The 18,402-nt window shown below is 40.6% G+C and overlaps 1 protein-coding gene and 1 long non-coding RNA gene across 2 annotated transcripts in view; one reads left to right on the top strand and one right to left on the bottom strand.

Moving 5' to 3' along the window:
* LOC144594268 (uncharacterized) overlaps positions 1-18,402 on the top strand; it is a 117,492-nt gene that overhangs the window by 90,891 nt on the left and 8,199 nt on the right. The window contains exons 35-45 of the mRNA XM_078400533.1: positions 724-932; positions 3,213-3,263; positions 4,833-4,919; positions 7,073-7,137; positions 7,894-8,016; positions 11,360-11,501; positions 12,400-12,559; positions 14,034-14,131; positions 15,162-15,245; positions 17,019-17,137; positions 17,819-17,965. Of these exons, the coding sequence (XP_078256659.1) occupies positions 724-932; positions 3,213-3,263; positions 4,833-4,919; positions 7,073-7,137; positions 7,894-8,016; positions 11,360-11,501; positions 12,400-12,559; positions 14,034-14,131; positions 15,162-15,245; positions 17,019-17,137; positions 17,819-17,965 (1,285 nt within the window). The remainder of the gene's footprint in view (positions 1-723; positions 933-3,212; positions 3,264-4,832; positions 4,920-7,072; positions 7,138-7,893; positions 8,017-11,359; positions 11,502-12,399; positions 12,560-14,033; positions 14,132-15,161; positions 15,246-17,018; positions 17,138-17,818; positions 17,966-18,402) is intronic.
* On the bottom strand, positions 2,801-11,654 carry LOC144594269 (uncharacterized). Its single transcript, XR_013547374.1, has 3 exons — positions 11,582-11,654; positions 4,611-4,696; positions 2,801-2,844 (listed from the first exon to the last, which is right to left on the bottom strand). It is a non-coding gene; the product is annotated as an uncharacterized LOC144594269 (long non-coding RNA).

Consider the following 18,402-nt stretch of genomic DNA (forward strand, 5'->3'; position numbering starts at 1 on the left):
GGTGGAAGAAGGCTGTCTTTGTGATGTGTTTGATGTGTTTGTCGAAGGAGAGAGTTTGATCAAGGATGATTCCAAGATTCCGGATGTGAGGTGAGGTGGATACTGGGAGACCATCAATGTTGAGGATGAAGTTTTGGGTGGATTTGGTGAGCGTTTTTGGACCAATGATGATGATTTCAGATTTGTTGCAATTGAGTTTGAGGAAGTTTGATTGAAGCCAAGATTTTATTTCAGTGCTGCAGTTTGTCAGTGTAGAGTGTGTGGTGGGGGAGATTGACTTGGTGGAGATGAGGAGCTGGATATCATCGGCGAAGCAGTGGAAGTTGAGACCATGACGGCGGATTAATTGACCAAGGGGGAACAGGTAGAGGATGAAGAGGAGGGGGCCAAGGACTGAGCCTTGGGGGACACCTTGGGGGAGGGGAGCGGTGGGGTAAAAAACTATAGGGTAAAAAACTGCCCACTTCCATAATATCACCCATTTTTTCCCATGGACCATCCACAATGCTAACTATAGTAAAGTGTTCTCCTTGCTGGGGTAGTTACTAGGCATCCTGCTCATGTGCTGTGACCGTTTATTATTGCTACCATTATATTAGAAGTAATTTGTCGGTAAATTCATTCAGTGCTAACTCAGTACAGTGACCACTCTGTTGTGTCTGTGGATAGTTATATTCCTATGCAATACCATTGTAACACAGTTATTTTTGTTTTCTGTCATAGATCCATTGTACGTTCTGTGGTTATCCATCGTAGTATTCGCTTGGAATTGGAATGTTTGGCTAATCCCTGTGCGTTGCACCTTTCCCTATCAAACACCTGATAACATTCATATATGGCTTTTGATCGATTATTTTTGTGATTTCATTTACCTGATGGACATGCTTGTTTTCCAGTCCCGCCTCGAATATGTAAAAGGAGGAGACATTATAGTAAGTGATCATTTCAATTTATTTGGTAATTAATAAAACTGACTCTTGTAGTCTCCTGTGCCAGCAATATGTGCCCTTTATAGATTTTAACTTTCCTCATCTACAGCATCAGTGCAGAATATACTGGAGCTCATTTTTTGGATCTTCACAACCTTTGTCAAAGTCAGGAAGTTAACAAAGGTAGCAAGGACAAATAAAAATCCCTACATGTAGAAACATTCTACCCATACCGAATCTACAGCATCCAAGCTAAAGTCTCTCCTTGCTATTGCATTAATCACCTCTTTAACCAGCAATGCCACCCCACCTCCTCTTGGCCACCCTGGAGCCATGTCCCTGTAATTCCAACTATATCACATTCCTTAACTACTAACTGCGCATTCAATTCATCCTTCATATTACGAATGCTCCTCGCATTAATGCACAAAGCTTTCAGATTTGTTTTTGTTATCTCCCTTCTACCTTTTGCTCCTGTCCTCCTTTTATGCCCCTCTGTCTCCTTGCATTGGTTCCCATCCCCCTGCCTTGTTAGTTTAAACGTGACCTTTCCAACACTCTCTTTCCCGTTAACTGCATGCATACGCCGCCATGTTGTTGACTCCATCCCTCCACTGTTTAGTTTAAACTCACTCGTGTAGCACTAGCAAACCTGCCTGCCAGAATGTCGGTCCCCCTCCAATTAAGGTGCAAGCCGTCCCTTTTGTACAGGTCACCCCTGCCCCAGAACAGATCCCAGTGATCTAGAAATCTAAATCCCTGCCCCCTGCACCAACTCCTCAACCACACATTCAGATCCTCTATCTACCTGTTCCTACCCTCACTAGCATAAAGCAACCCAGAGATAAACAGCCTACAAATCCTGCTTTTCAGCCTCTTACCTAGTTCTCTCTACTCACATTGCAGAACCTCCTTCCTCTTCTTACCCATATAATTTGTGCCTGCTTGCACAACTACTTCCGGCTGTTCACCTTCCCTCACGAAGATGTTCTTAAGTCGGTCTGAGACATCTTCGACCCTGGCACCAGGGAGGCAACACACCTTCCTCGAGACTCACCTGTCGCCACAGAATCTCCTGTCCGCATCTCTGACAACGGAGTCGCCCACCACTATGGCACTGCCTAACGTCAATCTCGCCGGTCAAGCCTCAGCGGCAGGTTTCGGGTCACGAACCTGTCCACCGCTTGGACTGGAAGCATTGATTGCCCCAACAGCTCACAAAAGGGTGTACCTGTTTTCAAAAGGAACTTCCACCGAGATCTCCTGCACTAGTTTCATCCCCTTCCTTTCCGTCTCTAACTGTTACACCTCTTGTATTCTTGGAGTGACGACCTGACTGTCGGTCCTGTCCAGGAAGCTTTAGTCTTCCTGAATGGACCACAGGTCATCCAGCTGCTGCTCCAATTCTCTAACTCGGTCCTTGGGGAGCTGCATCTGGACCCAGTTCCCACAGGTGTAGTGGTCAGTGACACCAGTGGTGCCCTTGGCTTCCCATATCCTGCAACAAACGCACTGCAGTAATATTTCTGCCATCATGCCAATAAGTTTAATTATTTAAATTAAATACACAGCCAAATAAATATAGCCTCCTCACTGAAGATTCTTGAGCCAAAGACTCAAACTTTACCTCAACAAGGTCGCTCCCTTGACCGTGCACTACTTTTATTTGCTAATCAATTAACTACTTTACCAATTAACTCATTTAGATTCTGCAGCCAATCCCCGCACTCGCTCCTTCAACTGCTGCTCCTCTGCCAACCTTGAAGTTAAGCATTTCAGGCTGACTCTGACTGGTTTTTAAATGTCCCGCACTGAAAACAGTGAAAAAACTCACCAAGGGTTTACCTTTCTGCAGCTAATCCCCACACTCGCTCCTTCAACTGCCGCTCCTCTGCTGACCTTGGAGTTACGATTCCTGTTACACAATTGATATATTTAAGGATCACATATTAGAGGATTTCATTGGGATATATTGGAGTGCATGGATTTTCACTTCAACATCAAGGGGTTAACAGGGTGTTTTAGATCATTTTTGCTTCATTTCGCTGGCTAGGTGGGTTGTAAAACAGGTGATTTGGCTCTTGTTAATATCAGAAGGAAAAAAGAAAGTTTAGTTCAATGTGCCAAATTGAAGGTGGAATAGGTGACAGTGGGAATGGAACAGGGAACCTGCTTATAAATGTATTTGCAGACTGCTCCTTAAGTGCCTAGGCTCTATGCAACAAGATTTACTCACTAAAATGCTTCTAGATGTTGAATAAACTTTGTTGTTCCCTATTTCAGACAGCAAGGAAACTTACGAGAGAAAATTACATAAAAACCCCCAAATTTAAGGTGAGTCATTACACTGGTGAACATGAATAAGGTTCACTGCACTGTCCTTCAATAATCACCATGAACAATGAATATTAGTGGATTGATGAATATCGCTTGCCTGGGGTCGCATTGATGAGCTCTGAAAATAGATGCACTTAATGAAAACTGGATAAATACATGAGAGAGAAAGGAATAGAAGGTCATGCCAAGGTTGTTAAAGGAAGGGAGATGGAAAGCAGGTCATGTGGACCAAATACTACATGATCAACTAAAGCCAAGACCTACTGAATCTCCCAGTTGCTAACTATTTTAACTTCCCTTCCCATTCCACGCTTTCTGTCCTGAGCCTTCTCCATTGCCAGAGTGAGGCCACATAAAAACTGGAGGAACCGCACCGCATATTCCGCTTGGGTAGCTTACACCTAATGGTTTTAACATTGAGTTCCCCAAGTTTAGGCAACCTCTCACTAACCCCGGCACCCCCCTCCATTTCCCCAGACTTCTACCCCTTTCTTCCCATTCCCTCTCTTCCCAGCCCCTTTCCTCCCCTGTGCCCAACTGGACTCCCACCTATTTCTCCCCTCCAGCCCCCCCGCCGCACTGTTACATTTTTCCATCTGGCTTAATAATCCGCAATGCTTAAACCTGTCTCACATCTTCTGTTCTTATTGTTGTTCCAACCATCTGCCTATCATAAACTCCTCTTGCCTATGTCTACCTGTTACCTACTAAGCTTTGTCCTGCTGCTCTCTTTTCCATCTTTCATCTCCAATCCGTTTGAAGAAGGGTCTCAACCTAAAATGATACCTATCTATGTTCTCCAGAGATGTTGCCTGACCTGCTGAGTTACTCCAGCACTTAGTGTCCTTTTGTTTACCACATGATCCAGTGTAAAATCTAAATAACTCCAACAGCTGCTGGAGCTACTCGTACACTGTAATCACATGGCGAACTCCCGAGCAGTTTTGCAGTCATAGTGGCATAGTAACACAGAAAGTTTTGCAATGGCTCATTCATCACTGCAGCCTGGCCATTTCCTCCCACTGTATCTTGCACAGTTAGTTCTGTTGGGCATCTGATCTGTGCTCTGCTCCATCATCCCATACCATCCAAGTAAGGATATTTATGGGGACATTTAAATAAACAGTAGCAATGGATCAATACATTCAGCTATACTGTAACTTCAATAAAATGTCACTCGGCGGACCATTATTTATCATGTGTAAATTGTTATTAGGCAAAAAAAAATCTCAGATTCAATGGAATAACTTAATGAGAAAGTTATAGCTCAAATTGCCCCACTGCCTAGCCCTGTTGCTGTTATTGTAGTAGCCACATCCCACCCTGCCCCACAGCATTGCTTACCCCTTCATCATTCATCCACTGCAGCATCAGCCCTCCTTAGCAGACAACACTCTCCCACGGTCAGCAAATTGAATTGGTCCTCTGATCTGTAGTTGGTGGACAAGCTTACATTCTAGAATTGTTAGCTGAGTGGTCAAACTACATTGAACAATAAAGTTTTTAATGCAAGAGAGGGAAATCTTCAAAAATATATATATATAACCACTTTGATTCTGTTTCCAGATGGATTTGGTGTCCCTTTTGCCTTTGGATATATTGTACTTTAAACTAGGCTTCAAAGTGTTGTTGAGAGTTCCACGCCTGTTGAAGGTAAGTTTGGTTGATGTTTTCTTCCCTCGGCGAAACTATCCAGAGTTTATACCTTCTGGATCCAATGTCACCATAGGTTCTGATTTTAAAGGTGAGTAACTCATGGTAAAAAATAATACATATCAACTGTGCTTAGATACAACCAGAAATCAATTAAAAAGAAATTGTTAGGAGAAAAGAACTTGCATTATGTAACAATTTTCAGGACCTCAAAGCAATTTACAGCAGAATAACTACTTTCCAAAATAGCCAGTATTGTAATGTAGGAAATTTAACATTCCTCTTGAGAACAGCTGGATGCTATAGCAATGTGGTAACGAGAGTGTAGTATATTGTATTGTTGGTAGTTAAGGTTAACAGATAGCCAGGACACCTGGTTCCCTGGTGCAAGTACAAACCATTCTGTGGCCTAGCACATTTATGACCTTTGAAGCATGGGCAGTTATGGTGGTGCGTGAAGTGTCTGGTTTTTAGCTCTTTAATAATGGTGAGCTAATACTGCAAAATTCAGACAGAGGGACTGAGCACTCATGAAAGTGAGAACGTTGTCTCCTGTATTGTCTGAGAACAAAAGACTTTCTTCACCTGTACCTGTAGTGGGTCGTTATTAAACATGTTCAATATGCACAACCTGTTTCATTCTCCATGCCCACATTGTTGCCTCAGGAAAAATCAGAGTATATACAATACAGAGCTTTATTGTCATTCGGTACCGAGATACCGAACGAAATTACATTTCCAGCAGTCACAGAACACAACAAAAAAGAAAAGAACACAAGACACACGACTCCAACACAAACATCCATCACAGTGACTCCAAACACCCCCTCACTGTGATGGAAGGCAACAAAACTTCCACTCTCTTCCCCCCACGCCCACGGACAGACAGCTCGACCCCTACCGAGGCGACCGACACGCACAGCCCCCGCAAGGGGATGGAAGTCCCCGCGGCCGAGCCGCACCGGGCACTGAAACGTCCCGCGGCCGAGCCATACTGTATAGATAAAGAAGTAGGTACTTCATCTTTTGTGTCTGTTTTTTATTCCAAAATTCCCCATTTCTTTACCCACCATGGCTCCAACCACAGATCCTGGCCTGGTCCCACTGACCCCCATCTCTGAATACCTTCCCATTCACAATCACCTGGACCACAAAGCTCCTTCCATGGCTTCATGGTGCAAAATCTCAAAGCCTTATTGAACCCAGTTACTGCTCAAGATCAGAACTTGCTCCTTTCCCTCATCTACGCAGTCCAAACACCAGATTCCACCCTTCACGAATCAACGCTGTCCAAAAATAAAATACCATCTCAAGATTTCATTCATGCCAATAACTCCAAGGTTAATGAACCCTCCATGAACCTATGATAAAAATACCGAACACCTTGATCACCCTCCCTCAATCGCACAACTAACCAAAGACTCTGATTCCACCTGTAACATGTCCAAACATTTGATTCCTCGCCACCTCTTTATCCTGAGCTCTTGTAGGCCGCATAACAATGGCCAATAGTCGTATCTTCCCCATCCTCATAATAAAAATTTCAAGGACCCTGGTCTCACATCACATCCACAAATTTACAGACTTGGAGCAATTACCTGCTGCAAATTCCTCCTGCAGCAATATATTCTATATGATAAGATCTGCGACTAATATCCTCAGCTGCTTAGACTTCCCAATTTGATAACCCTGCGTTGGGTGGATGAAATGTATGGCACTTATGAATTTTATCTCATAGAATATTCCAGCAGAGAACGTGGCCAGTGAAATAATCTGTCTGATTAGTTCCATACTGATCTATCCCCATAGCCCTACAATATTTTATTTTATGAGAATATATCCAATTTCCTTTTGATACATAAGGATAATACAAGCACTCTTTCAAGTGTTTCTTTTCAGTTCATAACAAATCAATTAGATTGGAAAAACTAGTGCTGGTTAAGTTGATCATATAAGTCTGCTTTTGAAAGATTCTGGATTGCATTTTGTTTAATCTATCATTCATTTGGCATTATGACTGGAATGCCAATTAAATGGTATTTTCTCTGTTAGTATTATAAGTCTGTGATTAAAAAATATATTTAATCCCACACTTTTTTTAGTGAGGTATATTGTGGTGTTACTGAACATGTTTCAAAAATCTTTTGTAACAGTACACAACCTTTCTTGAATTTAATGACCGACTGGAAGCAATAATGAGCAAAGCTTATATTTACAGGTGCGTAACACTGTTTTATTTCTCAGATAGACTTGAATTTCCACCATGTACCACATACTAACACTCAGAAATTGTTGTGAGTTATTCAGAAGTGCCTTATAATATCTTCTGTAAAACAGTGTTGCATTAGTAAAACATTGGTCTGACACTTTAAACATAGTGAGAATCGGGGTATTGGTTCCTTTAATCATAATTGAAACCCTTGAAACACAATGATACACCAGTCCTTTCAATACAGTAATGTTCAAATATTATTCCCTTTGAACACTGCAATAATTAGGTACTGTTCCTTTAAATAGAGATACTCAAGAATTGTCCTTTCCTTTTAAAATAAAATACCAAGGTATCACTCAGCTGCACGTGATAATGTCAGGATACATTTTTGATACCTAGGGTAATACCAAGGTGTTTGTGCAACGCATACAGATCAAAGCCCTTTCATATTGCTATCCAGAGATGCGACGATATGTTCCTTTCAATAAAAGCTAGGTAAATCAGAAACACAGTCACATCATTCAATTGTGGCAGCAGCTTAAAATGAAGCAGAGCTTGCTCATGTTAAGGAGTAGTAAATTGCAAAAATACAGATCCTGACCCTTCATTCTGAGGGTCAGGATGTTCAGGAAGGGGAATGCACCTTCTCATGAATGGTGAGTGAATTGTTAAAGATGCATACATCAATCTACATCTCTCAAATAAACCAATCAAGAAATTTCCCATTACGTTGAATGTAACGAAATGCTTTGTGCTTTACAGAGTGATAAGGACCACAATATATTTACTGTTCAGCCTCCACATAAACAGTTGTTTATACTATTGGGCATCTGACTTCGAGGGCATTGCATCCACAAAGTGGGTTTATGATGGCGAGGGGAACAGGTGGGTTTAATTGTTAGATCTGATATGTTGCTTTTTCTGAAATTTTTATTTTGCTACTTTCCTACATGATGTATTTGTAATAATATGTGCCAGATTTTCCATCCAAATTACACCAGTGATCAATAGCTTGAAACAGAAAGTCTGTACAAAACTGCTAAAATTTGAAAATGAAAGAGAAAATGCTGGAAATACTCAGTGGGTCAGACAGAATTTGTAGAGAGAGAAAAGGTTAAAATTTCAAGCCCATAAAACTGTTCATTCGAACTAGCGGAATGGGGCCAAAGAGACAAATTGGTACCCCATAGGAGGGAGGAACAGAGCTTCTTCAAGGTGGGGATTCCCAGAGGGCAAGTGGCAGTGAATTCAACAATGACCCAAAAGCAAACGGCAGTAGGTGCTGGAAATCTGAAGAAAAAAAGCAAATGCTGTTTCTAAAACTATAACTTTATATTGAGAAGGGAAAGATTTAAACAAAGCTGAGGAGCAGCTTTTCACCCATTGTGTGGTGCATTCGTAGCATGAACTGACAGAGGAAGGGGTAAAGTTGCAATTACAATGTTTAAGATGTCTGAACAGGTAGATGAGTAGGAAAGGTTTGAAGGAATAGAAACATAAAAACATAGAAAATAGGTGCAGGAGTAGGCCATTCAGCCCTTCGAGCCTGCACCGCCATTCAATATGATCATGGCTGATCATCCAGCTCAGTAACCTGTACCTGCCTTCTCTCCATACCCCCTGATGCCTTTAGCCACAAGGGCCACATCTAACTCCCTCTTAAATATAGCCAATGAACTGGCCTCAACTACCTTCTGTGGCAGAGAATTCCACAGACTCACCACTCTCTGTGTGAAGAAATGTTTTCTCATCTCGGTCCTAAAAGACTTCCCCCTTATCCTTAAGCTGTGACCCCTGGTTCTGGACTCCCCCAACATCGGGAACAATCTTCCCGCATCTAGCCTCTCCAACCCCTTAAGAATTTTATATGTTTCTATAAGATCCCCCCTCAGTCTTCTAAATTCCAGCGAGTACAAGCCTAGTCTATCCAGTCTTTCTTCATATGAAAATCCCGCCATCCCAGGGATCAATCTGGTGAACCTTCTCTGTACTCCCTCTAAGGCAAGAACGTCTTTCCTCAGATTAGGAGACCAAAACTGCACACAATACTCCAGGTGCGGTCTCACCAATGCCCTGTACAACTGCAGTAGAACCTCCCTGCTCCTAAACTCAAATCCTCTTGCTATGAATGCCAACATACCATTCGCTTTCTTCACTACCTGCTGCACCTGCACGCTTGCTTTCAATGACTGGTGCACCATGACACCCAGGTCACGTTGCATCTCCCCCTCTCCTAATCGGTCACCATTCAGGTAATACTCCGCTTTCCTGTTCTTGCCGCCAAAGTGGATAACCTCACATTTATCCACATTATATTGCATCTGCCATGCATTTCCCCACTCGCCCAATCTATCCAAGTCGCTCTGCAGCCTCCTAGCATCCTCCTCGCAGCTAACACTGCCACCCAGCTTCATGTCATCCGCAAACTTTGAGATGTTGCATTCAATTCCCTCGTCCAAATCATTAATATACACTGTAAACAACTGGGGTCCCAGCACTGAGCCTTGCGGTACCCCACTAGTCACTGCCTGCCATTCCGAAAAGGACCCGTTTATTCCTACTCTTTGCTTCCTGTCCGCCAACCAATTTTCTATCCACCTCAACACTGAACCCTCAATACCGTGTGCTTTAAGTTTGTACATCAATCTCCTATGTGGGACCTTGTCGAAGGCCTTCTGAAAGTCCAGATACAACACATCGACTGGTTCTCCCTTATCCACTCTACTAGTTACATCCTCGAAAAATTCTATATTATTCGTCAGACATGATTTGCCTTTTGTAAATCCATGCTGACTTTGTCCGATGATTTCACCACTTTCCAAATGTGATGCTATCACATCTTTAATAACTGACTAGCATTTTCCCCACTACCGATGTTAGGCTAACTGGTCTATAATTCCCTGTTTTCTCTCTCCCTCCCTTTTTAAAAAGTGGGGTTACATTAGCTGAATATGGGCCAGGCTCAGACAAGAGAGACTAGCTTACTCAGACAACTTGATTGGCATGGACAAGCTGGGCTAGAGGGCCTATTTCCGTGCTGTGTAGCTCGATGAGTCAATAACTCTAAATGCTGAGCCGTCTAGGAGCATTTGCAGAGTGAGAAACAAGTTAACATTTCAGATTAATGATCTTTAATTGGAATTGACTCTTTAAGTATCTTAATTTCCTCACCTTTTCCTGCAATATCCTGCAAGAAATCATAACATTTTCTTCCTGTCTGGCTTTCAATTGTTGATTTGATAAAAGTTGTCCTGAATTATATGTGTTAAATACCCAACATGATACATCTCTAAAATTTGAATCTATTGATTTCAATGAAATCAAGAATTCTTGCTCTGGAGTCAGGTGGTATGGGGAGAAAGCAGGAACGGGGTACTGATTGAGAATGATCAGCCATGATCACATTGAATGGCGGTGCTGGCTCGAAGGGCCGAATGGCCTACTCCTGCACTTATTGTCTATTGTCTATTGTCTAATTGAAAGACCATATGTTCACATTTTATCTGATAAGCTCTCGTACATGAGGATAGATTTTCACTCCAATACATCATTTCTGCAGCTTATGCATGGAGCAGCTGACACATCTGTTATGTCAGCTGTGTCTCAGTGATTGTACACTTGGCTCTGAATCAGAGTAGGGTTGAATGTCCTTTTTGTTATTTCTCCACCAGTTCTGGAACTGGCTCTGCACAAATTGACAATCACAGTTCATACATTCCAACCATCAGTGCACTTCAAAAGTATTTCAAATAAATCCAAAGTGTTTTTGGATACCTTAAAGATGTGAAAAATGCATTATCAAATGAGGGTAAGATGTTACTCATGAAACTTTATATTTTCACGTAATCTGCTCTTGCTCACAACAAGACTCAAAAATCATTGATGGTCATTGAGTGAACGTCAGGATTTCGCAGCATCACAGAACCTCATCTCAGTTAGCATTCACACCTTCAGGATAAATATCCAACAAGGAAACAGCACTGCAGGAACAGGAGAGATCCAGATGTTTACTATTCTTTGTCTGAAGTGCTTCCTGGACACTCTATCTTGAATTTTGTTTTGCCCTCATTCTGGATTTCTCCTTCTGAAGTTGTAGTTTCTGTTTTTACTTCATTTAATCATCTTAAACACCACAAGTAGATTAGCGCTCAAACTTAAATATTCAATTAAAATAATTTTGTACCTGAAACCTGAAATTTTATGCACTCTGCTTCTCCTTCCCTTGCAGTTATATGAGGTGCTATTACTGGGCTGTGAAGACTCTGATTACAATTGGAGGGCTACCTGACCCACAGAACGTGTTCGAAATTTTTTTTCAACTTGTCAACTATTTCATGGGAGTCCTCATCTTCTCCATTATGATTGGTCAGGTACAGAACATAATATTGAAGGAAAAATAAATGGCAAATGTAAATCTAAATGCAACTGAAAAGTAAGAAGATTAGCTCACATGTCAGGTCTTCGCTGCATTAAAATTGAAATGTACCATCTTTGTTTCAACACCGATTAGCCTTGATTGCGAAATTCCATTTTACTTTTGGTCATTGATCACCCACGTTAGAGAATGAAAGTGCTGTGGCTTAATGGATAGAATTGCCTGAAGGCAATGGATAAAGAGTCTTTGTGCACAGAGTCCTGCCTTCTGTCACTGACAGCCAGGTTATGCGGCTAGATTTCTAATGAATTGGAGAAAAAGCATTTGAACAAACAAGTTAAACCCCATCCCACAAGTGACTCGTTGAATCAGCAGAGGTCAAAAAGAAAGTAATTTTACCTACTTTGGCATTGGATGTTATAAATGAACACTCCTTATAAGAATTAAAATAACAATATAAAGGAATGCTTTTTATTTAAAAGCATCAACTTTTATTTCTGGCTAATCAGTTTGATTACACCTCTTTGAGAGGTGATGGGTTTGCATTTCCAGCTTTCAGAACATCTCTTGGTCAGATGACTGCACTGTTTCGGATGTGAAGAACACCCATTGTGAATGAAGACTGAATTTGTTGAGTGTTTTCAGAATTACTCCTTTGTAACCCAAACATTTTTGCGGAGATTGTAATGTATGTTGGCCCTCTCCACTATTGCATCTGTTATTCTCTTAGCACTCTTGCATGCTTGTCTTATATACTTTCTGTTTGAACTTCACGCCACAGGTGTACATTCAAAATTGAGTATTAACGTATCTGGATTTGCGGTTTTGGCTTATGCTGGCTGATATCCGCAACTGAGTCAAGGCAAAAATCCACTGTTTCTATTGTTTCTTAGATGAGAGAAGTGGTGGGGGCAGCTACTGCTCAACAAACTTATTATCGAAACTGCATGGATAACACAGTGAGGTATATGAATTTGAACAATATTCCTCGAGGAGTCCAGAAACGAGTGCGGAAGTGGTACGAATTTACCTGGGAGTCACAAGGAATGCTTGGTATGGTTAAGTTACAATCCCATGATCAGCTTTTGTGAATGAACATCAAATATGGTTCATGTTTGGGAAATCATTTAAAAACTGTTATGAGAGGACATTTCTTGTCCTAACAATCGTTTAAAAAAAAAATAATGTACTATGATTTTGAAAGATGATGAGAAATTTCCTCTTGTAACTACATGGATCCTGAGAGCTTCCTGGAAACCAAAACAACTCCCTGAAAAACAGCAGAGGCAAGTTTACCAGATTGGGACTGGGTCCAGGAGTTTCTTAACATCCTACGGAGAAGAGAATCTCTGTCACCCTTAGAAAGCAAATGACCATTCAGAGGTATAAAGAATGGGGAGGGTAAGAAGGTGATCACTGGCTGCTAGAGAATATAGCTGATGCACATCTTATACATTGGCGCTATCCCAAGTCAAGTGTGTTTTACTGTCATATGTCCCAGATGGAACAATGACATTCTTACTTGCGGCAGCACAACAGAATATGTAAACATAGTAGTCTGTAAGCAATCTAATAAACGAGAAAAATGAGAAAATGAAATCAATAATGATAAATATAAAACAACTGGTTATTGTAAGATTCCATCTAAGGAAATCTGCCATCCTCAGCTTGTCCAATCTTTGTCTAACTCCACACCAAGTAACTATCTTAACTCTTGTCTCTCTCCTCGGTTTATGAGTAGTTGGGAAGAACAAAAATGTTGGCATTGCAGGCAATGGCTCTATATGGTTAATGAAAAAAAAAATCTTTAAGATGGTTTATTTTTATTCTTGCATGAATAGTCATTGAAAATTCTGAATTATGTCTTTCAATATCTATTGTTAAAGTGGGGAGTCCATGGTCTCAAATTTATCCCGTGAATTTGTCCTCCAAACTACGTGTAAATGAGGTTTACCCAGTCTGTGTCAATGGTAACTCTTCCATGACCATTGGATCATTTGGGTTATTCATGCCTCTAATTTTTTTTATACTTGTCCAACTCTATAATTGGTGTTCGGAGATATGATTACTAATCCAGTCAATGCTTTCTGTTGTTTATTCTTTCTTAGATTTATCCACACTAATTCTTTGTCCTAATCTTCTGGTCTAAGATCCTTTCTTTCCACTTACGTAACTTTATCCTTTACTGTCTTTTTGTTTTTGCCTTTCTAAAAGTCCATTAATTAAAAGTCAATATTTCGTTCCCAACTTTTGTTACCCTACAAATAGTAGTCTCATAAATAACTACAAATTCACACCCACTTATATTAATTTGTGCTGCGAATTGTTTTTCTTTGTTTTAAATATGGTAAACATTCAGAAACAGCACCAATAATTTTAATTTATAATGGTTTGGCATTGAAATGGAGTTTTAGAGCCAGAGTACAAGGCATTTTTGAAAGTATTTTCATTTCAATGCCAAGTACATGAAGGTCTCATCTTTCTGGTTGAAACCTAATTCCATCTCTATTCCCCATTGTTTCTCCAGATGAATCAGAGCTGTTGGTACAACTCCCTGATAAAATGAGGCTGGACATTGCCATTGACATCAACCTCAGCATTGTCAGTAAAGTTGCACTCTTTCAGGTACTGAGTTAGCCAATAGGAGAAGGCTAAAGGGACAGAAAGCGGGATGCTTTGCTGTAGATGGGGAAAACTAGCTGGAACACAGTCATTGAGCTATAAAGCACAGAAAAAGGTCCTTCATCCCACTTCACCCATGCTAACCAAATTTGCATACTGGACTGATTGCATTTCTCTGCATTTGGCATGTAACTCTCTAAACCATTCCTATCCAAATGTCAAAAGTCATAATTGTATCCGCTTCTATAGCTTCCTTTGGCAGCTCATTCCAGATATGGATTACCTTCTGAGTGAAAAGTTGGCCTGAGGTCTGTGCAAAATCTCTTCATTTTCACCCTATTCCCTGTAGTTTTTGAATCCTCTACCTTGGGAAAGGGACTGAACATTCACTTTATTCATACTCCTTAAATCTCGTACATCTCAATTAGGTCATTCATCAGATTCCTAAGCTCCAAAGGTAAAAAATCCCAGCCTATCCAACCTTTCCCTACAACTCAAGTGCACAAACCCAGGTAACATCCTGGTGAATCTCCTCTGTACCGTTTCCATCTCCTAATGATATCCTTCCCATAGCTGGGTGACCGGAACTGCACATCGAACTCCAAGTGTACTCTCAAAAATGACTTATGCAGCTTCATTATGATGTCCCAATGCTTGTACTCAGTCCTCCTTCTAATCAAGGCAATCGTGCAAGACACCTTCACTACACTGTCCATCTGACTCACCACCATGGGAACCATGCACCTATATCCCAGATTTCTCTGTTCTATAACATTCTCCAGGGGTCTACCATTTACTGTTTAAATCCTACCCTGGTTTGACATATCAAAGTGCAACACCTCACACTTGACAGAGTGAAATTCCATTGGCCATTCCTTGGTTCACCTTCACAACTAATCTAGATCCTGTTGTAAACTTAGATACTTCCTCACTGTCCACTATACCATCAATTTTGATGACATCTGCTAATTATCTGCACACTATGCAGGAGCTGGAAGCTCAAGCTTATTCTATTTGCTTGACCTCTGTACAGGGCTGTGACAGACAGATGGTTTACGACATGCTGAAGCGACTCAAATCAGTTGTATATTTGCCTGGAGACTACGTATGTAAAAAGGTAACCAGAAATTCCTTAAACATGTTTAATAAAATAAAGGTTTGCTTACAGTATGTGCAGCATATTTAGCAAACTCCTACTGGCGTATCTAGATATTTCTGTCACAGTAACAGGTCATTTGACCAATGTATCCATATTGGCATCTCTGCTCCCCTCCCACTTTTTCCTGTCTATTCCTCTCAATCTATTTGTGAAAAACCCCACACATGGCAATACTGCATTCCGTCAGTAAGGTAGTGGTGGATCAGCTCAAATCTTATACTCAAGTGTGGGAATTGACAACTTTCTAACTCTGAGGCAAATGTGTTAGCACTGAGCCAACCTTGAAGCAATAAACATTTGCTGAATGAGACAAATAGCTAGTCTAAAGAAGGATCTTGACCCGAAACGTCACCTATTGTGTAGGGAGGAACTGCAGATGCTGGTTTACATGGATGATAGACACAAAATGTTGTAGTAACTCAGCGGGACAGACAGCATCTCTAGATAGAAGGAATAGGTGACATTTCAGATCGAGACCCTTCTTCAGACTGAGGTGTCAGAGGTGCTGAGAACGTTACCTATCCCTTTTGTCCAGAGATGCTGCCTGACCCACTGAATTACTCCAGCAGTTTGTGTCTATCTTCTGTGAATAACCATCCTGCTAATTTGCCAAAACAGCAGGCAATTTTAATTGGTAATTGTGATTTCAATTGTACGTGCTCGGTTTCCATTTACTGCACAGCCAGAAATATGCTGACTGTACGGTAGTACTAGTGGCTTGTTTTATTTCTCTTTTGATTTTTAATTCTACTGAAATCTGCAGAGGTGTAAATATACTGCTGATGCCCCTTCTAAAGACTAAAGATTAAATAAAATATACTTTTTTTTCATTAGTACTAGAACATTATAAATTTCAGAATGTAGCTCCATCTCTTATCGTTAAAATTGTCTTTTGCAATGAACTTTGTATTCATCATCACAGATCCATTTAACAATCAGCAGAATAGTCAAGCCATAAATTGTGAATAGATCAGATATTCTCCTGCCGGAGGGAGCACAGCATAGGTTCACCAGGTTAATTCCCGGGATGGCGGAACTGACATATGATGAAAGAATGGATCGACTGGGCTTGTATTCACTGGAATTTAGAAGGTTGAGAGGGGACCTTATAGAAACATATAAATTTTTAAGGGATTGGATGCAGGAAAAATGTTCCCAATGTTGGGGGAATAAAGGGTAGCCATTTAGGACTGAGATGAGGAAAACATTTTCACCCAGAGAGTTGTGAATCTGCAGAATTCTCTGCCACAGAAGGTAGTGGAGGCCAATTCACTGGATGCTTTCAAGAGAGAGTCAGATATAGCTCGTAGGGCTAACAGAATCAAGGGATATGGAGAAAAAGCAGGAACGGGATACTGATTTTGCATGATCAGCCATGATCATATTGAATGGCGGTGCTGACTCAAAGGGCCGAATGACCTACTCCTGCACCGGTTTTCTATGTTTCTTTTCATTGAAGCGGGTCAATTTTAACCAATTAAATGGTTACATCCAATCCAATTTTCATGCCAACTGATTTCACTCTCCATTGACAGATTAAAATTAAGTGTAAACTAGCGAAAGGAAAAATAGAATGTGTGAGATATGTAACTTTGTTAGTGCACCAATCTTCACATTAATATAAATGTACCCTACACGCATTAGCTATGTTATCATTTAGGAAAATTGGCAGGTTTTTTAATGACAATATTTCAAACTATCTGCTTAATAGATGGTATTTATTTGTTTCAGGGAGAGATTGGCAGAGAAATGTACATAATTAAAGCTGGCGAGGTCCAGGTTGTTGGTGGCCCTGATGATAAGACCGTGTTTGTGACTCTGCGAGCAGGCTCCGTTTTTGGTGAGATCAGGTGAGGCTCCACTTAGACCAATTTAAAATCAAAGTTTATTTTCTCTTAAACAAATTGTAAAAATAAAATCCTAGAAAATGTAATTAATTTAAATCAGTAAAGGTTTGCAGGAATAATACCCTTGACAAATATTAGAGCAAGCTCTTGTTTTCTTCAGGGACAGAATAGTTGAGCATCAGGTTAAACACGAGGTCAGATGGATTTGATACTTCAACTAAGACAGCAAGAATTAGCAGTTTGCTCATCTATCAGGAATCATTATAGCCAGACCTGATCCCAAGTACATTTTCTTCCATATATTAGTTGTCCGACTGCATTTGAGTGTTATTAGATTACAATCAGTGACAAATGGATAACAGTTGAAAACCAGAAATGACAGCCTGACCAATTTCTCCTTTTATGAATTTTGATGGTGAGGCCATGTTCCTACTATTGCACCCTTCAACACTGATCAGTCACTAAGCCCTGTATTGTCCTTATCTGTTGGGCTCAATTATTTGTGTACTGTAATTATTGAGGCCTGACATAAACGTGCAATATGTCCAATTTATCATATCTACATTATTGTGTTTTGGATTTAAAAAGTGATCTTTTTTTGAGTGATCAAAGAATCAGATGATTTTCTTTTCCTATTCTCCTCATCTCATCCGTCCTCCTCTCTCACCTTTGTTAATATAATAGTTTGCTATCAGTGGGAGGTGGAAATCGGCGGACTGCCAATGTCGTTGCTCACGGATTTGCAAACCTTTTCATCCTCACCAAGAAGGACTTGAATGACACTATCATCCACTACCCGGATTCTCAGAAACTTCTCCGAAAGAAAGCTAAGTCTGTGAAAACTGTTTTCATAATTATTATTTCCATTCATGTACATGCATGTAATAGGGGGACTCCTTTTGAGATGAGTCATTTAATGCAATTAAGCAATTAAATATAATTCAGCATTAGTGATTCTAAATCCCAACTTTGGTGATAGCTGCTTCTTGTACAGTTAGGTCAGTTTGCCATTAATGCGCCTCTGCCAGGCAATGGCGTGCTCCCAATACCAAGACTTTACTCCCTGGCAACCCTGCTGCTGTAAACAGGGTGGAGTGGGAATTCCACTCCACCCTGTAATGATATTTGGGCCTTGACAGTTGTCAGAATAATACTAGAACTCCAAGGGTATATTTATTTTGAAACATTATACAAACTAGGGTTGGAATTTAGAGTATTAAAGGGGAGGTTTTATTAATGTTTTTAAGACTTAAGGGTAGGAATAGATA

Source organism: Rhinoraja longicauda, chromosome 6, assembly GCF_053455715.1.
Source record: "Rhinoraja longicauda isolate Sanriku21f chromosome 6, sRhiLon1.1, whole genome shotgun sequence".
Classification (NCBI taxonomy): Eukaryota; Metazoa; Chordata; class Chondrichthyes; order Rajiformes; family Arhynchobatidae; genus Rhinoraja; species Rhinoraja longicauda.